The following is a 19,758-nucleotide window of genomic DNA, read 5'->3' on the forward strand; positions in this document are numbered from 1 at the left end:
GTTCTTTTCAATTAAATGCTGAATTAGCTCCGTATTCCATCTTGCCGCTGGAGCAGGTGCCAGTATTTTTCTCCTCTAAAGTGCCTTATCAAAGAAAGAAAGAAGAAAATGTCCACACTTTGACTGCCAGTATGGGAGGTTAGAAGGGTAAAGATGCAAGGGGTCCACCTAATTTTTGCTTACCCTTTCTGAAATGAAGTTGTGCAAGTGCTCTATAGATAACCCAGCATAACAGGCAGTGCCAACTCGATTTTCATACTGGGAAAGAAGTGAGATCTTAAAATGAGACACATGGGAGGAATCGCCCCTTCGAAGTTGGTGTACCGAGAAGCACTTGCTGATGAGAACGCATAACTTGGCTGTGCCATTATGCGTTCCTGGAGGAGATAATAAAATGCTTTCAACAACATATATAATGTGTATTTAAATGAGTGCATGTAAACAAAGAAACTGAGGGGCATATTTATTCTTGTTTTGCAGCGAATTTATATCTTTTTTTAATGCAAATTCAGTCCAAAACTAACTCCATATTTATACTTTGGTGCTAGACCCGTCTAGTGCCAAATTGATGAAGTGAAAGTCATTTTTGAGACATGGAAACCTACTTTGCATCAATAAGATGCAAAGTAGGTGTTCCCATGCAAGAAATGACTCTATGGCCTAGTGCCATATTTATCCCCCTGTGCTAAAATCACGCATGGGAGGGAAAAGCAGTCAAAAAATGGTGCAAAGCTTGCTTTGCACCAATTTTTAACGCCTGGGTCAGGGCAGCCGTTAGAGGACCTGTGGGCCTATTTCCATGGTGGAACACCATGGAATAAGCCCACAGGTGCCCTCTCCAGGCCCAAGGGACACCTCCACCCACACCAGAGGGACAGCGGAAGATGGTGAACCTCATCCCAGGTAAGTATAGGTAAGTACAGGTAACTATATATATATATATACAGTATATATATATATATATATATATATATATATATATTAAAGTGCCATTGGGGGCCCTAAAATGGCCCCCTACATGGCACTGGGTGCAATGGCCATGCCCAGGGGACCCTTGTCCCCTGTGCTGGCCATTGGGGCGGTGGACATGACTCCTATCTTCCCTAAGACAAGAGTCATGTGGTATGGATGATTTTGCGTCAGAAAATGACTCTAGGCAGGTTAGAGTCATTTTTGTTTACTCTAACCTGCCTAATGTCATTTTTTGGTGCAAAACCCCCTTCTTCCATACTGCCAGCCCGATCCGACTAACGTCATTTTTTTTTTTTATGCTAGCACACCCTTTGCACCGGCTTGCACCATTCCATAAATATGGTGCCCGGTTGGTGCACAGAAATGGTGCAAGCCGGTGCTAAACTTTTTGGTGTAAAACTGCGTTAGTGCAGTTTTGCACCAAAAACTATAAATCAGGGTCACAAAGTCATGAATTAAATGCATTTATATATAGAAACATAGAATGGTCATATGCAAATATTATATAAGTCATTATTCCATGAATGAACATTGTGATTTTCTAGTTAATCAACATTTTTTACAGCCTATTCCTCCATTATACTGTTCGACGCGACATACATGTATAGCCATGTATTTGAATATGCAGTAAGAGTCAGGCCAAAGTAAGCTGGGGAAGAGGCCTGAAAATGTTTTCTTGTGTTTATCTTTCAACGTGAAAGTCTGCTTTGCTGAGTATTTCTTTGCTTGCAGGTGCATCTACAAGCGTTCTTTTAAGCTCATTGTTAGTTATAGATAAGGGGGTACGAGGAGACAGGTTACCAATGACAGGAGTGTTAATGAGGAACTGTGTAGGAGAACTTCCCACTGCATTCTTGAAAACAAGAACAAATCCAGGGTCGTCCCATTTGGCTGAACCAAGAGATGAAAACCTAAGTAAAGGATATAATTCAAAAGTTTGTGTGGACTATGGAAACTTACTGGTGGTGATGTCAAATATCTGAAGTTTGAGGGGATAAGAGTGTTTTAACTAGTTAGAGATTCAGACCATTCTTTCCCCTTGACTTGAGGGGACCTTTAGAAACTGAGGGCCTGATTTTTAAAAAAGTGGAACTGCATCCACTGCAGCGCCACTTTTCTTGCCCCAATTAGTGCCCCCCTAACGCCACCATGTGTGCTCCGTATTTAATATAGGGCACACCATAGGGGTAGTTTGGGAACTAGCGTTAAACTTTTTTGTGCTAGTTTGGCGCTTTGCAGGAATAGTGTCAAAAATGTTGCTGCTAATCCTGCAAAGCACATTGAGGCCCATTATAAATAATGGTGTCCTTTTAATGCCTGGTCTCTGCAGTCATTAACAATCTTGCAAAAAATGGTGCGAAGAATTATTTTGGATTTCTTTGCGCCATTTGTTTTACCCCCCCCAATGGAGGAACGCACCCCTTGCATACATTATGCCTGGCGCAGGCATAATGTGGTTCAAGGGGTTACAAAGTGACACAATGCATACATTGAGCCACTTTGTAAATCTGGTGCTGCAATTTTGGCCTTGTTGGGCCACATTAGAGTAAAAAGATGATGTTAATGTGGTGCAAGGAGTAGCTAGGCATTCTTAAATCTGGGCCTTAGAGAGGTACAGACCTCTATTTCCTTATTGCTTGGCTGATTTGGCTTTATGCTACATGTTAGAAATGGGGCCTTTGGTTGGCAGTCAGGTTACCCCTTGTCCAAGCAAGGACCCTCAGTCTAGTCAGGGTAAAAGAGAATCACCCTCAGCTAACCCCCGCTCCCCCCCTTTGTAGCTTGGCACGAGCAGGCAGGCTTAACTTCAGAGTGCTAGGTATAAAGTATTTGTACCAACACACACAGTAAATCAATGAAAACACTACTAAATGACACAACACAGGTTTCGAAAAATAGAAAATATTTATCTAAACAAAACAAGACCAAAATGACAAAATTCCACAATACACAAGCCAAGTTATCAATTAAAAACCAAAAAGAGTCTTTGTGTAATTTTAAACACAACCCTAACGCTGTTAGTGTGAAAATGTACCTGGGCGTGTCAAAATAACCTCGCACGGGCGAGTGTGCGTCAAAAAGGGCTTGTGATGCATCGAAATCACTCACGAGTGAGACCTTGCATTGTTTCAACTTCAATCGGGTCAGCGTGAGTCATTTCTTCTCTCCGCAGGACAGCGATCTGTTGATCTGAACAGCACTCTCGGGTCTGGGCAGTCCTGCGTCATTTTTACATGCCCAGCGATGTTTGCGTGGAAATCCTGCCGCACAATGATCCGAAAACTAAACAGCGCGGGTTGCGATCTCACCAGCGTCCATCAGCGGTGCTGCGCATCATTTCTCCAGCTTTGTGCGTCAATCTTCCAGCCGCACAACAGATGAGCGTCTATTTCAGCCGCGAAGCTGGCGACGCGTTGATTTTTCAGCTGTGTCTTGGAGTTGCGTCGATCTTTTCCCCCCACGGTGGACTGTGTGTGGATTTCTCACTCTTGTCCTGCCAGATTTTCCTTTCATGGCCCCAGGAACTGGATGGTCACCACTTGGCAGAGTAGGAATCTCAGCAGAGGCTCCAGGTGCTGGCAGAGAGAAGCTTTTGCTGTCCCTGAGACTTCAATAACAGGAGGCAAGCTCTAAATCAAGCCCTTGGAGAGTTCTTTGCCAGAAGGAAGGCACACAAAGTCCAGTCTTAGTCCTGTAGGACAGGCCGAACCAGAAACTGCAGGATAGCTCCAAAAAGCACAGTCACAGGCAGGGCAGCTCTTCTTCCTCAGTTCTTCAGCTCTTCTCCAGGCAGAGGTTCCTCTTGGTTTCCAGAAGTGTTCTAAAGTCTGTGGTTTTGGGTGCCCTTCTTATACTCATTTTTCCCTTTGAAGTAGGCTTACTTCGAAGCAAAGTCTCTCTTGGTTGTGAAATCCTGCCTTGCCCAGGCCAGGCCCCAGACACACACCAGGGGGTTGGAGACTGCATTGTGTGAGGGCAGGCACAGCCCTTTCAGGTGTGAGTGACCACTCCTTTCCTCCTTCCTAGCACAGATGGATCATCAGGAAATGCAGACGATACCCCAGCTCCCTTTGTGTCACTGTCTAGTGAGAGGTGCAACCAGCCCAACTGTCAAACTGACCGAGACAGGGACTCCACAAACAGGCAGGGTCACAGAAATGGTTTAAGCAAGAAAATGCTCACTTTCTAAAAGTGGCATTTTCAAACAAACAATATTAAAATCAACTTTACTAAAAGATGTATTTTTAAATTGTGAGCTCGAAGTCCCCAAACTCCATGTGTCTATCCGCTCCCAAAGGGAATCTACACTTTAATCATGTTTAAAGGTAGCCCCCATGTTAACCTATGAAAAGGACAGGCCTTGTGAAACACAAATTTACCAGTATTTCACTTTCAGGACATATTAAATACATTACTATATGTCCTACCTTAACCATACACTGCCCTCTGCCCTGTAGCTACCTAGGGCCTACCTTAGGGGTGTCTTACATGTAAGAAAAGGGAAGGTTTAGGCATGGCAAATGGGTACACTTGCCAAGTCGAAATTACAGTTTAAAACTGCACACACAGACACTGCAGTGGCAGGTCTGAGCCATGTTTACAGAGCTACTAATGTGGGTGGCACAACCAGTGCTGCAGGCCCACTAGAAGCATTTGGTTTACAGGCCCTGGGCACCTCTAGTGCACTGTACTAGGGATTTACTAATAAATCAAATATGCCAATAATGGATGAACCAATTACATACACATTTTGTAAAGGAGCACTTGCACTTTAGCACTGGTTAGCAGTGGTAAAACGCCCAGAGTAACAAAAACAGCAAAAACTGAGTCCAGCACACATCAAAAACCTGGGAAGCAGAGGCGAAAAGTTGAGGGAGACCACGCTAAGGATGAACAGTCTAACACTACACACATCTCTCTTGCTGAAACTTCTACAAAGGTTTCTGCAGTGCTGACACTTTGCTTTGTTCCCAACATTACAAATTTAGGTCATTTTAGAGTTCTCTGTAGTTCACTCGAGTAGTTGGGTAGATGTAGTTTAAATGGTTAGGCAGGCGAATCAAAGCTTAAACTCGGAGCACCAAGCGTCATTTCTTATTTCCTGTATTGTTGCTACTGAGGTCTTGGTTTGTTTGATGTCGGTGCATTTCAGTTTTGTTCAATACTTTAATTCACCTTTGGTAGTCTTAAAGTGGTATAGCATATTTTTAGAATTCATTTATATAAATTTGGCTTTGAATTTGTAATAAATCTTCTAAACTTTCAGTTTGCCTCCAAGATTAAATGTATGACCAAATAGGTTACACTGTAATTTTATGTTGAATGGTTAAATGTGATTCTCTTCACCCCTCGAAACCTAGAAAATGAATCATTGGGCCTGAGAAATTAGAAATAGTGCTAGAGGCCGGATGACTGACAATGAGAGTTCTTGCACAGTGGTCAAAAAATAATAAACAACAGCAACATGTAAACACAAAGAAGCAGAAGATACCTTAAATAAAAAAAATGTTGCCACCACAGGGAGCATAGGGACAATACTTGGGTGTGATAGAAGGAGCTGTTGACAGATCAGAAAAGCCAACTACCCAAACACCGAGGGTTGATGACCCTGCAAGGTCATCTGTTGTCAGCAACCAAAATCTGAAATAGGAGCTTGCAGAAGTCCGCCAGTACCTCTCAGTAAGAAACTATAAAATAATGAAGGCTTCAGCATAGACTGTGAACTAAAAGGCTCAGCTGCTGTAGCTGGAGGACAGGGTGCTCCATAGGTTTCTGTAGCAGAAACATTAACTGTTTTCTGTTGACCTAATGGACCTGGGAAGGTTACTGATTAGAATTGTCACCACAGAAGAGGTGTCATGAACCTGTGTAGAAAGACAAACCAAGAAGTGTGCAGGCCATAGGATAACCTACAAAAATTAGGATATATTTAGGAGATTTGTCTCTTACAGATAGAAATGCCATTTGTTTGGTGTTGTGTTGTTTTGGTACATTTAGATGGGCATTTGGGGGCAAGGTGGTTGTTTGACCTGGCAATTTTTGGTGTTGGTCTCCCCTAACCTTTAACCCTCCTGTTTTGCTGAATTTTTTTTTGCTGGCTTTAGGATTCTGTGCACTTTGATACGTGCATACAGAGCTAAAGTGTATATGCTCTCTTCTTAAAACACGATAGAATTGGCTTATGCCCTTTTGGCACATTTAATCTACCTGTAAGTCCCTAGTAAAATGGTATTGCCTGTACCCAGGGCATGGAAATTAAATGCCACCAGTGGAGCTGCAGCACTAATTGTGCCGCCCACTTAAGTAGCCCTTTAAGCATATCTCAGGCCTGCCATTGCAGCTGTATGTGCAATTTTAAATTCCCATTTCAACCTGAAATATTAAGCCTTTTGCCAGGCCTAAACCTTCCTTTTTAGTACATATAGGTCACCCCTAGGGTAGGCCCTGAACAACCCGGATGGTAGGGTGCAGTGTATTTAAAAAGTAGGACACGCACTTTTAATTTTTACTTGTCTTGTTAGTGAGAAACTCCGAAAGTCATTTTTCACAATTGTAGGGCCTAACTCACACATAGGATAATATTGGAGTTACCCTATTACATTTAATAAGCTGTAACTTTGAATTGGGAACAGGTAAACGGGTTAAGTTTAGTGTGTAAAAAATTGTAAATAAAAGCCCACTTTAAGGGTAAAGCTGTGTTTTTGATCACAATTCTGAGAATATGTCTTCTTGAAAGTTGGCCTTGTCTTCTAATAACCATTTGGGGCCTGCAGCCCGTTCTTGGGTCACTTGACTAGATATAGGTGGCAGTTGACCTGTGTGCATTCATACTAGACTACAAGACAAAGAGAAGAGAGATGTTGGCAGGATGAGCCATTCTGAGTTAGCGAGGGGGAGGAACTGTTGCCTGCCACACTCGCATATAAAAAAGGTGCTGCTTGAGCACTTTCACAATGGGCTTGTCACTGGTCTAATGTGGCCCAAGAAAAGCTAGGTCCAGGACAGGGAGTAAGAGGATGCCTGAGATCTCAAGGGGGTGGAAATCTCTAGAAGCTTCCTCCACTTCAAAGTGGGAACCTGGTATACATTTTGGAAATTAGACCCCAAATCTTCAGTACACTTCTGGACCTGTAGACTCTGCCAGGAAGAAGGACTGCCATGCTACTGAAGGGACTGCCACTCTGTTGGACTGCAGCTCTGAAGGGCTGCTGCCCTGCGTGCTGACATGCTGCTGGATGAGAAGGACTGGACGTGCATCTCTTAAACCCAGAACCAAGAGTGGATTTAAGGGCTAGTTGGCTGGCCTCTTGGTCTGGATGAGAAGGAATGGGTGTGCATCTCTTGAAACCAGAACCCAGAGTGACTCCATGGGCTAATTTGCTGGCCTCTTGATCTAAAGCCATAGAGACACAAAAGGCTTCCAGCAACCTTGTAGCTTCACTTGGACTTTGCCATCTGTGAGTCTACCCTGCCTAGCGGTGCTACCCCAGTCCTTTACCCTTGGAAGTGGGCTTAGGGTGCTTTGCCAGCTTCTGTGGATCCAGCGGAACCAACACACTCCTCTGCAGTGATGGCGCACACCTGAGCAGAACTGATGCATTGCTGCTACATGGATTGGGCCCGTCACAAAGACCCGCATCACTGCCACAGCCTCATGGGAACCACCACTGTGTGATGCATCCTCTGCACAGGCCCTTGCATCTCTTGTCGGTGGCTGCCTTGATGATGACTCCGGACTCCGTGTCGCAGCCCCACAGATCTTCAGAATTAATACATCACCCCAACTGCACACTGCACCCTATACACCGGACTTTGCATTGGAAGCCATGTTGACAGGATCCTCAACAAGAACGCAAGCCCGTGTATTGCAGCCTCGCAAATCTTGGAACTGATGCATCACTTCAGCTGGGCCATGCATCTTCGACATAGATCCTCAGAATGCTCTGCCAGCAAAAATGTTAAGTATTCTGTTCATAGGGCCAATCTGAGTCCCTGTAGCTGTCCAGTTCTCCATTGCGGTTGGCCTGTTCTTGAGACTTTGTCCTGGTCCAAATATCCACAGTTAGTGGTTTGTGCTTGTTTGTGCTATTTTCACAAAACATCTTAAAACTTGAATAGCACTGGTTCTTGTCTGTATTGGCTTAGCATTAACAACGAACAGCCTTAGCTAGCAGGCAAACGTGTGATGGACCATTTATCTTCTTGAAGTTGACTGGTTTATTTTAGACCACAGCAAAACCAATATCACTGCCAAGTTCAATATTTTACTTAAAATATTTTAGCTAGTTTGGATATCAGGCATCAAATACTGGTTGAGCTCATCTTAGTGATAAAACTTTGTGTTAGGCATCTTTTAGGATAAGAGCATGATTGTCATTGGCGTTTTTGACTGCAGACCATGAGCTGAAGGGGGTACCCCCTAAGATATTAATGAGAACTGAAGAACAATCTGATTCATTAATGGATACACAGAAGACCTTTAAGGAAAAGCATCAGAAGCTGCATCAGGTATACGGTTGAGAATAGAGACAGAAAAATAAAAGATGTATGCAGGACAGATGGAGTAATGAGGCCTCTTATATGTAAAACAGTTTGTATACATTATAAAGCTATGTGCAGCAACACTTCAAGCATTCTGAGTTAAAATAGCTTATTTCAGGCAGCAGGTGTGACATAAATGCACTGAGAAATTCCAATTAAAAAGAAGCAACATACACTCAATCAATTTTTTGCATGTTGGGGAGAAATGACAGTACTTACAGAACAGCAGGAAGAGACAATATTCAAAAAACGTATAGACAATTAAGATACGCACAAGTAGAAGAGTGAAACAAAATCTATAATTCTTTTTGCAATCTTTGAATTTCACAAATGTTGCTTTTAGATAGGGAGTCGTGGGCAAGGTGGGCAATAAGAAATAAGCCTTTAACATACAATGCTCTGCCCCTAAAATTGTCATTAATTGCGTGACAGATTGATGCTATGTTTAAGGGAACCAACCTAAGGTCCCGCAGCGGTATTGACGCATGTACGCTTAATGGGGTACTAGGAATTCCACTCTACCTTGCCTTCATGGCTTTGTCCACGGCGTTTGATTGTGTTAACCGATCAAAGCTCTGGCAAATCCCATTGGGCAAGGACATGGATCTAGCACTTGTTCATTTTCTTGCCACTCTGCAAGTTAACACAAAGGCAAGGGTCAGATTAGGCCAGAATGGGGAATTGTTTGACGAGATCGTTATTAAGCGTGGTTATGACAGGGGTGTGTACTCGCACCATTGTTATGTATTTTATGTGAAAATGATCTCCCCCTCCATTGGCATCTTGTACCAAGGACGTACCAATGCTAAAAGGGGCTCCTCTTCCGGCATTATTGTATGCAGATGATGCAGTGTGAATCACCCGTATGCTGTTAGCCCCTCATCTACTTGTTTAATCTTTTGCACAATTTATGGACAGCCTTAACTTATCACCAAATATTTGTAAGTCTTTTATAATGTCATGTGGCACGAAGTGTCTGCGTCCTTCAAGTATTGCAGTAGGTCCAAAACGTCTCTTGCGCACTCACACTTCACCTATCAGGGCGTTACCTTCAGCAGAGCAGGCTCCTGGGCATTCAACACACTCCACAGAAGGGAGAAGTAATCACAGGCTGTTGGGTCACTGTTTAGTTTCCCTTTCCCTCCAGCAGGTAAACCACTTGGCCCAATAGTGATACCTCCCAGTGTGTACCAGTGGCCTCGTATGGGGCAGAAATTGGGGCTATAGGCGAGTGTGCAGCAATCCAAGAACAGGGAAAATGGATTTGCATGAAGCATGTGCCACCCCCATATATTTCTCACTGTATGGCCACAATGAATTGGGCTTAGGGTACTTGACTGACAGAATCTGCACACGCCCACCTTTGCTATGGTTGCCCGTTTGGAAGACGGAAGAAGCTGCCCTACAAGGGATATAATCAGTGACTGCCTAGAAATTGATAAAGATGTCACTATACGGTGGATGGTCATTGTAAAGGGGGTATATGATGAAATCGGCCTTAGCCACGTGTTTTCGCATGAAGTATTGAGCACTTCAACTGGGAAAAGACAAGTCCAAGCCCTTTAACTGGTTCAGGCCCAAGCTCGCAGGCTAGAGGCAGAATCTTTTACACCTACTGTTGTGAGTTATTTCCGATTATGCCCGGAAAAGCCTCTTTTTAGCTACTTGTGAATCGTTGGAGGGAGATGGCAACAATCATTACTTTTCGGGCTCATGTCGCACACAGTTAAATATCTGCTGTGTTTTCCGCTGGGTTTCCAGCAAAAACTTGACTCACAACCATGCCCTTGTAAAGGCCAGTCTGGACAGTCCATTGTCCATTTCCTTTTCTTCTGTGGCTTCTATTTAAAATTCACAAAACAATTTTTAGCTCCCTTACTTAGAACTAGAAACCAGAGAAAATGTTCGAGGGGGGTCCATGCACCTTGATTAATTCAGCTTCTATGGGGCTAGATTAAAGAGGTTTTGCATATGATTTAACATAGAGCTTAGCTCCGACGAATATGTTACAACCAGCTATGTGAGGCATTTTTTTACAGGAACTAGTGAGATTTTTACTGATCTTATGTATTTCGTTGTTTTTATATTTAATTTATGGATTGAGCATGTATCAACTAAGCAAGTGAAGATGGTATTTTAAGTGTTCACACACATTTTAGTCTTTGCCACAGGAATCTTATCATGTATTTTGTGTGTACAGATTCCTTGGGTCAAATGTTGTTTTATTATCTGTATGCGCTTTTATGGCTGCGATTGCAGCAGAATAAAGTTTTTGACTGTCTGGGAAGACAGTCCAAACAGGGCCCTGCAAATTGGGCAGAGTCTTAAATTCGACCATTTTCTTGATTTAAAGTTAATAAACTCACAATCTGCAGCACATTGCATGCGAAAGATGAGAAGATTATGTGGTTTTGGTTGCGTAGGACCATGGATAATGCCTTGAGTAGAAGACCTCTGTGAAAATTATGGTATCTCAAAAATATATTTGCGACTAGCTGGAATCAGATGCAAATTGAGAATATCCTGCTTTGATCTAGAACTCAGGACCAGTTTGGTTAGGTTCTCCGCTGAAATATGTACCACGTGCACATCAAATCAAAGGCTCACATAATGGGTTCCTCGTGAAAACTGTGATGCCAGTCCCACACCATGGAGTGACGTTCTTCACGGAAGTACTACTACTATATATTAGACATTTTCAACAATGGAATGGAGAGTTGCTGTGGAAATAATTGTTTGCATAATGATTACTCCAGGGTTTTACCACGTTCCAGACAACTTTTCCCAGGTATATTTTGCCAGGTTTCGCTTGTGAAATACGCTGTAAGTATTTTTTTCCGGGAGACGACATGATCGCATTTTAAACAGAAACTCCTGTTTCCACCTGACTCAGGATCACAGGCAAAGACGTGGTGAAGTCCTGCATGTCTCATCACTTTACCAAATGTGCAGCTGACTGGGCAGTGTTGCCCTGTTGGATCTGGATGGTACAGTACGGATTTATAAGCATGTGATGCTTTGACAATTCATATTTCAAACGATGCTTACCTTATAGGGCAACCTCCAAACTTTGCAGTGCAGGGGTCCTTTACTGCTGATATAAATGTTTCCACATTATCGGCTACCACATTGGGCGCGAGTCTTGTGTGGACGTATGCGCACCAGTTCCTGTGGAAGAGAAAGACATTATGAGTCACTTGTTTGAATTTTCACGTGTCACTCGTTGGATGACTCTTCCAAAAACTTCAAATGGATGGGCGTTTTTATTGTTCAACAAGGAAACAACTTTATTGAGAATGTATTCAATTCGTCTAACCACATTGTCAAAAAAGCATGCTTTTAAGACTGCACCCTTGAAACATGGGGCCTTCGTTTGAAAAATCGCCACAGAGAGTAAAGCAGCATTGCCAGAGTGGGTGGGGTGCAAATTATAAAACATATACTGGTGCTGTTGGGCACTTCTTAATCCAGGTGCCCCGAGAGCATAATTAGGAGTTGGTTCAAATGTAGCTGCAAGCAGCAAACACGTAAATACTCTAGACTGACCACAATATGCTAGAATTTAATGACTAGAAAAGGGCGTGCACTTTTAAATACATTAGGCTGGTAGTATAAAAGTGCCAATTAAAATGGGGACTCATGTTCCCTTAAAGCATTTTATGAGAATAAACCAGATAATATTCAAAACACGGGGGTGGGGGAGGGAGAACTGCACTATTCCGAAAGAAAAGGAGCTCAAATATATGGTAAATAATGGTGCCTTTTGTAATCCTTCAGATGAAAGCATAGTGTGAACAAATACGTGCAAAAACAAACTAATTTTCCTGTACAGCAAGCAGCAGCACGCTGTAGGTCAGCTTCAACAATTCATTTGTAAGGGTTTGTTTCATAGACTGCAGAAAAACATCCTGTGCTTGTTAGGACCGAATCCAATGTTTTTACTTTGGTGGTGTTATTGGTCTCAGGAGGTTTGATGCACCTTTTCAAATTCCCTCTCCTGCTCCTTTTACGCAACACCACGCTTTGCTGCACATGATTTGAAGTTTTTTTCATTAATGTGATGTGTTTTACTACATCTGGCGCCTGGCTGTCCTTTATTATCTTCTGCTACGTCTTTGTCATCCAAGCTAACATGTCCTACTCTTTAACCTTCTTCCATTATGTTTGTTGAACATGTGTGCCACTGACCTCGTTCTCCTGACAGTTCAATAAAGGCGACATACACAGATTCCTTAGCTTTTTCCCCAATTCTAGCCATTGAAAGGCCTGTGATGTTCACAACGAGTGCTAAAGAAAGCCTAAAAAGCTCCCTGGAAAGGAAATGCACAGATTGATGCACGACAAACTGAGAGGGGGAGGAATCACATTTTGAGTAAGGCCAGGTTCAATTCAAATTACATTGGTATAGTTTGTCTGACATATTATGCTTGTTACGTAAAATTTCTGAAATTACACAATTTGCCATTTTGCATCATTTCCCCACAGTTTGTGTCAAGACCATGGTGAAGGAGCACGGGAACACTGCAAACAACCACTCCACAAGTACCTGTTTTTTTGCTCAAATTATGGTTTCCACTCTTTTTTAGGTGCAAAATGCATACTCTCATCAAAAAATCAAACAATGGCACATTTCGCACTAAAACATAGAGCTAAATAACAGATTGGATTTTGCGAAATTACACATAATTTAGCATGATTGCTCACACAGGTCACACTCACATGAAAGCAAATTATGCCTATTTTGGATACCCCCTAATCTTATGTATGTAATGGCACTAAGGAATCAGGATCGTTCAATAAAGTTATAAGTATATATTAATAAGGACCGTGCTGACTACTTAACGTACTAAATTAATCTGGCCGTCTGATTCCAAGGAGCAATCTATATGGCCAGAATGATCTTGGCGTGCCATTAACAAGATTAAGCATATTATAAAAAACAAATCAGTTCACTTTGCCAGAAACAGTGTTTTCTGCTGGAGCGCTCCACAACCACTCAGAAAAATTGCATTCATTTCAACTTTTGTCTTGTAATTCGGTGCCACTTAGTGGATGTCATGAGGTAGCCACATTGCTCGTGTATGCAGGTGGAACCCAGCATCTTAAACCATTAACAATTTGGATATCACACCCTTGTATCAACTGGTTTTATTCAGCTAGCAAGATCCTTTTAACCTACCTCGTTTTACTTTTGTGAAGTATTGAAACTGGCTATCAAGAGCAAACACATACACATTGAAATAGGGCGATGTTATGCAATATTACCATGTTGTCGAAGGTCAGGAAAACATAGCACAGTCCTCAAAGTAACAGCAACAGAAAAATAGCACCAAAGAGGCAGGGAGAACGCAATGCTCAAGCTTCAAGCTTACTCACTTATGCCCATTGGCACTGCCCTACCGCCTGCACATCTAGACAATGTTTGGCAAATAATACACATGGCAGGTAACAGATCAGATCCAGCAGCATGGCAAAGCTAAGGATGCAAAAAAATCAAATGGAGGGAAGACGCTGTGAAGATCACATGTGAAGATCATGTGAAGTGCACTGTCAGTTAAAAATCCAGTCCTGGTTTTTAGCCAATCTCGTGTGCATTCTGGATATTTCCTATTCACTTTTAATATTGTTAAGTGTGGCTTCAAAAATCTGAACGTGCAAAGGGCTTTTGTATAGGGAATTACTGATTTGTGGAGAGTGCATCCGCTACCATTCATTATTACGGTCTGTCTAATGAACATGGTGAAACACCCATGTCATAACTGCACGGTCTAGAATTTCCTTGGATACAGCGAATACACGTGATGAGTGGGCACCGGATTATATAAGAATGGACTGTAAAAGTACGCAATGTTCATCAATATGAATTTCGATTGCTCTTTCGAAGATTCTTAAAGGGATGAATAACATTATTCATGCTTTGAAAAAGTTCAAAGCGAACGAAATGCGTTGGCCGCAAGAAAATCAGAAATGTTGACATCAATAAAGGAAATGGATTTGCACAACTAATGTAAAGGTCAGATGTGTACGGTGTCTAAGTGAATTTCAATTCCGGTCTTAACATAAAGAGACATTTACACCCATTTCTACAAGTGTCCTGAGAACTGCACAAAGTTTTTACATTTCTGGTCCATAATTGTGCTATCTTGATGCTGGTTGCAGTACAGTTCTTACTACCATTGGTTTTGTTTTGGCATCATCATGGTGCGTGAGTCAACCCTTCGGTTAATAGTATTTCTTAGACAATTGTGTTGTTTTAGAACTGTTAAATAGTTTTTCATTACATCATATTTCCAATGCAGGAGGCAGACTTAGGGGCATATTTATACTCTGTATGCGCCGAATTTGCATCAAAAAGTATGCCGCCCAACCCAGCGAACGTCAAAATTCCTCCGTGTGCGTCATTTTCTGGATGAGGGATACCCGCTTGCTTTAATGACATGCAAGGTAGGCGTTCCCTTTCAAAAAATGACTTTAAGGCCTGTGCGCCTTATTTATACTCCTGCGTCATTCTGACGCACAGGAGGGGGCGGGTCTTAAAAAATGGCGCACAGCCTGATGTGCGCCGTTTTTTAACGCTTGGTTGAGGGCAGGCGTTAAGGGGCCTGTGGGCTCACTTCCATGGTCTCTGACCAGGTAAGCAGTCCACATGTGCCCTTCCCTGACCCAGGGACACCCCCTGCCACCCTTGCCCACCACTGGAGGACACCCATGGATGTGGGGACCCATTCCAGGTAAGTACAGGTAAGTTGAGGTAAGTATAATTTTTTTATTTTTTTAAAGTGGCCTAACTTGGGCCCCCCTCCATGCCACTGTGCCCGATAACCCTGCCCAGGGGTCAGAAGTCCCTTGGGCAGGGCCATTGGGCAAGGGGGCATGACTCCTGTCTTTGCTAAGACAGGAGTCATTTCAATGGGGGTTGCCTGGTTAGAGTAATTTTTTTTTACTCTGACCAGCCCGCAGCGCCAGCTAATGTCAATCCTTAAATAAGGTGCCCGCCTGGTGCGTAGGAATGGCGTTAGCCGGCGGTAAATTTTTCTACGCAAACAAGCGCCGGCGCTGGTTTGCGTCAAAAAGTATAAATATGGGCCTTATTTTCTATTTTATGCTGTTCATTTATTGTTTCTTTTCCATTGATGTAAATATCCCATCTTGTAAAATTACCCCCTATTGTCAATGATCACACAGGACAGACTCATGTGCCTCTGGATAACAAGACTGTCTTAGCTAAAGTTTTAAAAACGTCTTTCATTGTAGGTAATGGCCGTATTTTTTCTAGTTCCATGATGCATATATGCAAACTATATATTTTCATCCCAGTGTATTCAATGACTGTCATTACTTGATTCAAAGAGTATGACAAGTCATGCTCCTATACGCTCCCACCCTGTTACCCTTTCCCCCTTTCTCCTATTTAGATACACTTTCCTGCGCAAGTCCTCGTTGGACTCACTCTGTTCGGCCAGCATCTGTGGGTTGTGTGAAGACAACGACCTACTGGCTGCTTCCCATTTTTCACTGAAATATATTTTAAGTGTCTTTGGCTCTCCTTTGCACGCACCCATTAAAACTTTCTCAAGGGCGCCCATTCTGAGTTTTTCTTGAGTATTTCCAATAAACCTTCATTGTTGACTTACCGTAACTTGGCAAGTCCCATAGATACATTTTGAGGAATTACTTTATTAGGTCTCTTTAATTCTTTCTCCGTGTACACTGATAATGTTAGGATATTACAGTGTGGTTGTTTCACCTCTGGCTCTTGTAATTCTTCAAGGTAATTTCCCAAATACCTTTATTAGCTTCTTACCATTTTTATGCATTTCTTAGAAACATAGCCTGTTTGCTCACATGTTTTATTACTTTTCTGAATCTCTTTAATTGTTTCACTTTGTGCAGTGATAGTAACTCCGGGTTTGAATCATCTTTGGTCATTATGATTTCAGACGCATCCCCTTCCTGATTTTACCCATACCTGTGATTCATGGCTTATGTATTATGACTCGTCCCTAGTGAATCTCTCTAAATATGTTTCATTCACAATTCAGTTTCCTGTATCTGATTTTAGGCTTCATACCATCCCATTTGTACCTGACATTGACCTGATGATGACACTGTATAAATATCTTCTTGGGGTTGAAACGTTGAAGTTTGTGACTTTGGGCTGTTACTACATATTTAAGAATAAAGTACATCTATGAATATTACAGATTTTTGGATATTATTGTGTCTTAGATAGCCATCATAGGATTGAAGTGTCTTTCAGTATCTCACAATATTTTAGCACTTTTGTTTCCACCCCAGCACTACAGTGACCACCTTCTTGCTTGTGTAACATCTTGTGTAATTGTTTTGGGATTTTCACATTTGTCTATGTTTTCATAATCTCATGTAAATGTGGCTTTTAGAAATGGAGCCTTTGGTTGGCATTCAGATTGCCCCCTGTCCAAGCAAGGACCCTCACTCTAATAAGGGCAAAGGAGAAACACAGCTGGTTAACCACCGCTCCTCCCCTTGGTAGCTTGGCACAAGCAGAAAGGCTTAACCCAGAAGCAATGTGTGAAGAATCTGTACCAACATACAAACTAATACAGTGAAAACACTACAAAATGGACACCACACTAGTTTAGAAAAATAGGTAATATTTATATAAATCAAGCAAGACCAAAATGACAAAAATCCAACATACACAAGTCAAGATGTGCATTTTTAAAAGAATAAGAGTCTTACTCCATAGAAAACAATGGAAACGTAAATTTTACGCAAAGTACCTGATTTGCGTCAAAAATAAAGCAGCACTGGCCAGCGTGCGTTGGAAAAGTCAGCGATGTGTCGATTCCTTACTCTCAAGTGAGGTGGTGCATTGTATCTTCTCTGGTCGGGCAGGTGATGCGTCGCTTTTCTCCCTCACAAGAGAGCAATGCATGGATTTCCGAACAGGGCACCTTGGATCTGTGCAGGTCCACAATGACTTTGATGCCCAGCGACAATGCGGTCACATGGTGTTAGAAAACCGCACTGTCTACGGTTTCCGTCATTATCAGCAGCTGCAAGAGGGTGTTATGTCGTTTCTCCAGCGGCAATGCATCGATTTCCTAGCCACGATGTAGGTGGGTAGTCCGTTTCAGCCGTGAAGCAGGTGGCACATTGATTTTCAGCTGCGTTGCAGGTAGTGCATCAAAATTTCCTTGCACAGTGTTCTGTGAGTGAATTTCAGTCCTTGTTCTGTCAACTTCACCTTTCTAGGGCCCAGGGAATGGATAGGACACCCCTTGGCAGGGTAGGAGTCTCAGCAGAGGACCAGGTTCTGGTAGAGGATGTCTTTGATGGCCCTGAGACTTCAAAAGTGAAGGAAAGCTCAGTTCAAGCCCTGGGAGATTCTTTTCAAGCAGGAATACACAACAAAGTCCAGTCTTTGCCCCCTTTCACAGGCAGAAGCAGCAACTGCAGGATAGCCTAACAAAGCACAGTCACAGGCAAGGGTAGCACTTCTCCTCAGCTCTTCTCTTTGTCCGAGGTTCCTCTTGAATCCAGAAGTGATCTAAAAATCTGGGGGTTTGGGTCCAATACTTATACCCCTTTCTGCCTTTGAAGTAGGAAAACTTCAAAGGAAAGTCTCTGTTGTTTACAGGATCCTACCTTGCCCAGGCCAGGCCCAGACACACACCAGGGAGTTGGAGACTGCATTGTATGAGGGCAGGCACAGCCCATTCAGGTGTACGTGACCGCTCCTCCCTCCACACTAGCCCAGATGGCTCATCGGGATAGGCAGGCTGCACCCCAGCTCCATTTGTGCCACTGTCTAGAGGAGAGTCACAAACAGCCCAACTGTCAGTCGGACCCAGACAGGGAATCCACAAGTAGGCAAAGTCACAGAATGGTTTAAGCAAGGAAATAAAATGCCCTCTTTCTAAAAGTGGCATTTTCAAACTAACAATCTAAAAACCAACTTCACTAAAAGATGTATTTTTATATTGTGAGTTCAGAGACTACAAACTCCATATTCCTATCTGCTCTCAAAGGGAAACTGTACTTTAAGAATATTTAAAGGCAGTCCCTATGTTAACCTATGAGAGAGATAGGCCTTGCAACAGTGAAAACCGAATTTGGCAGTATTTCACTTTTAGGACACGTAAAATACATCAGTACATGTCCCACCTTTAACATACACTGCACCCTGCCCATGGGGCAACCTAGGACCTACCTTAGGGGTGTCTTACAAGTATATAAAGGGAAGGTTTGGGCCTGGCAAGTGGGTACAATTGCCAGGTCGAACTGGCAGTGTTAAAACTGCAGACACTGCAGTGGCAGGTCTGAGCAATGCTTACAGGGTTACTCATTTGGGACAACCACTGCTGCAGGCCCACTAGTAGTATTTGATTTACAGGCCCTGAGCACCTCTGGTTCACTTTACTAGGGACTTACTAGTAAATAAAATATGCCAATCATGGAAAAGCAAATTACTCATATCATTTACACAGACACACTTGTACTTTAGTACTGATCAGCAGTGGTAAAATGCCCGGAGTATCAAAACCAGCACAAACAGAATCCAGTTCACAGTCAAACATGGGAAGCAGAGGCAAAAAAGAAAGGGGAGACCATGCCAAAGATGCCAGGTCTAACAGTGGCATCCAATGCAATTTCAATAAATACACTATACTTTCCTTTATTTTTGGTGTCCAATATGCTTGTTTAATTTACAAGAAATTAGCTGAACAATTTACCATGGAATTAATCTAGAGATGATGGAATTTACTTTTGTCTTTTTGTCCCTTATATACATACATATATATATATATATATATATACACCTGGACTACTCCTGATCTGAAGGAATCATGATCTATTTTCTCTTTTACTCAGTGACCTTAACATAACACAGTGATCCACACATTAGCTTCAATTACCCCATAGCTGCCCCACTTTACAGACTGTTGACGTTAACCCAGAAACATTCAGCATGCCCTCCTGGAACACCATCACTTCTTCTCTCAGAGATCTTCAGTCTGCCCCAGGGTCCCCAGCTGGTGCTTATACCTCCTTACCTGATGCTTAAAATCCTTAGTTGCTCCAAAGACACCTATAACAAGGCTTGAAAAATCTGAAACCCTTTGCTGTCCTTCAGACATGCCTTGCCTACTATCAGTGACCTTTAATTCACTTTCATGCAGCAACATCTGTTCCATAAACACCCTCAGTCTGACCCTGAAGAAGTTCATAGAACCACAAATGAGAATTGGGCATCTA

At 42.6% G+C, this 19,758-nt stretch overlaps 1 protein-coding gene across 1 annotated transcript in view; it reads right to left on the bottom strand.

The window, feature by feature from the left end:
* Positions 1-19,758, bottom strand: part of MMRN1 (multimerin 1) — a 298,882-nt gene that overhangs the window by 150,621 nt on the left and 128,503 nt on the right. The window contains exon 2 of the mRNA XM_069230268.1: positions 11,563-11,682. Coding sequence (XP_069086369.1) covers positions 11,563-11,682 — 120 coding nt within the window. The remainder of the gene's footprint in view (positions 1-11,562; positions 11,683-19,758) is intronic.

The sequence above is a fragment of the Pleurodeles waltl genome, chromosome 1_1 (genome assembly GCF_031143425.1).
Source record: "Pleurodeles waltl isolate 20211129_DDA chromosome 1_1, aPleWal1.hap1.20221129, whole genome shotgun sequence".
Classification (NCBI taxonomy): Eukaryota; Metazoa; Chordata; class Amphibia; order Caudata; family Salamandridae; genus Pleurodeles; species Pleurodeles waltl.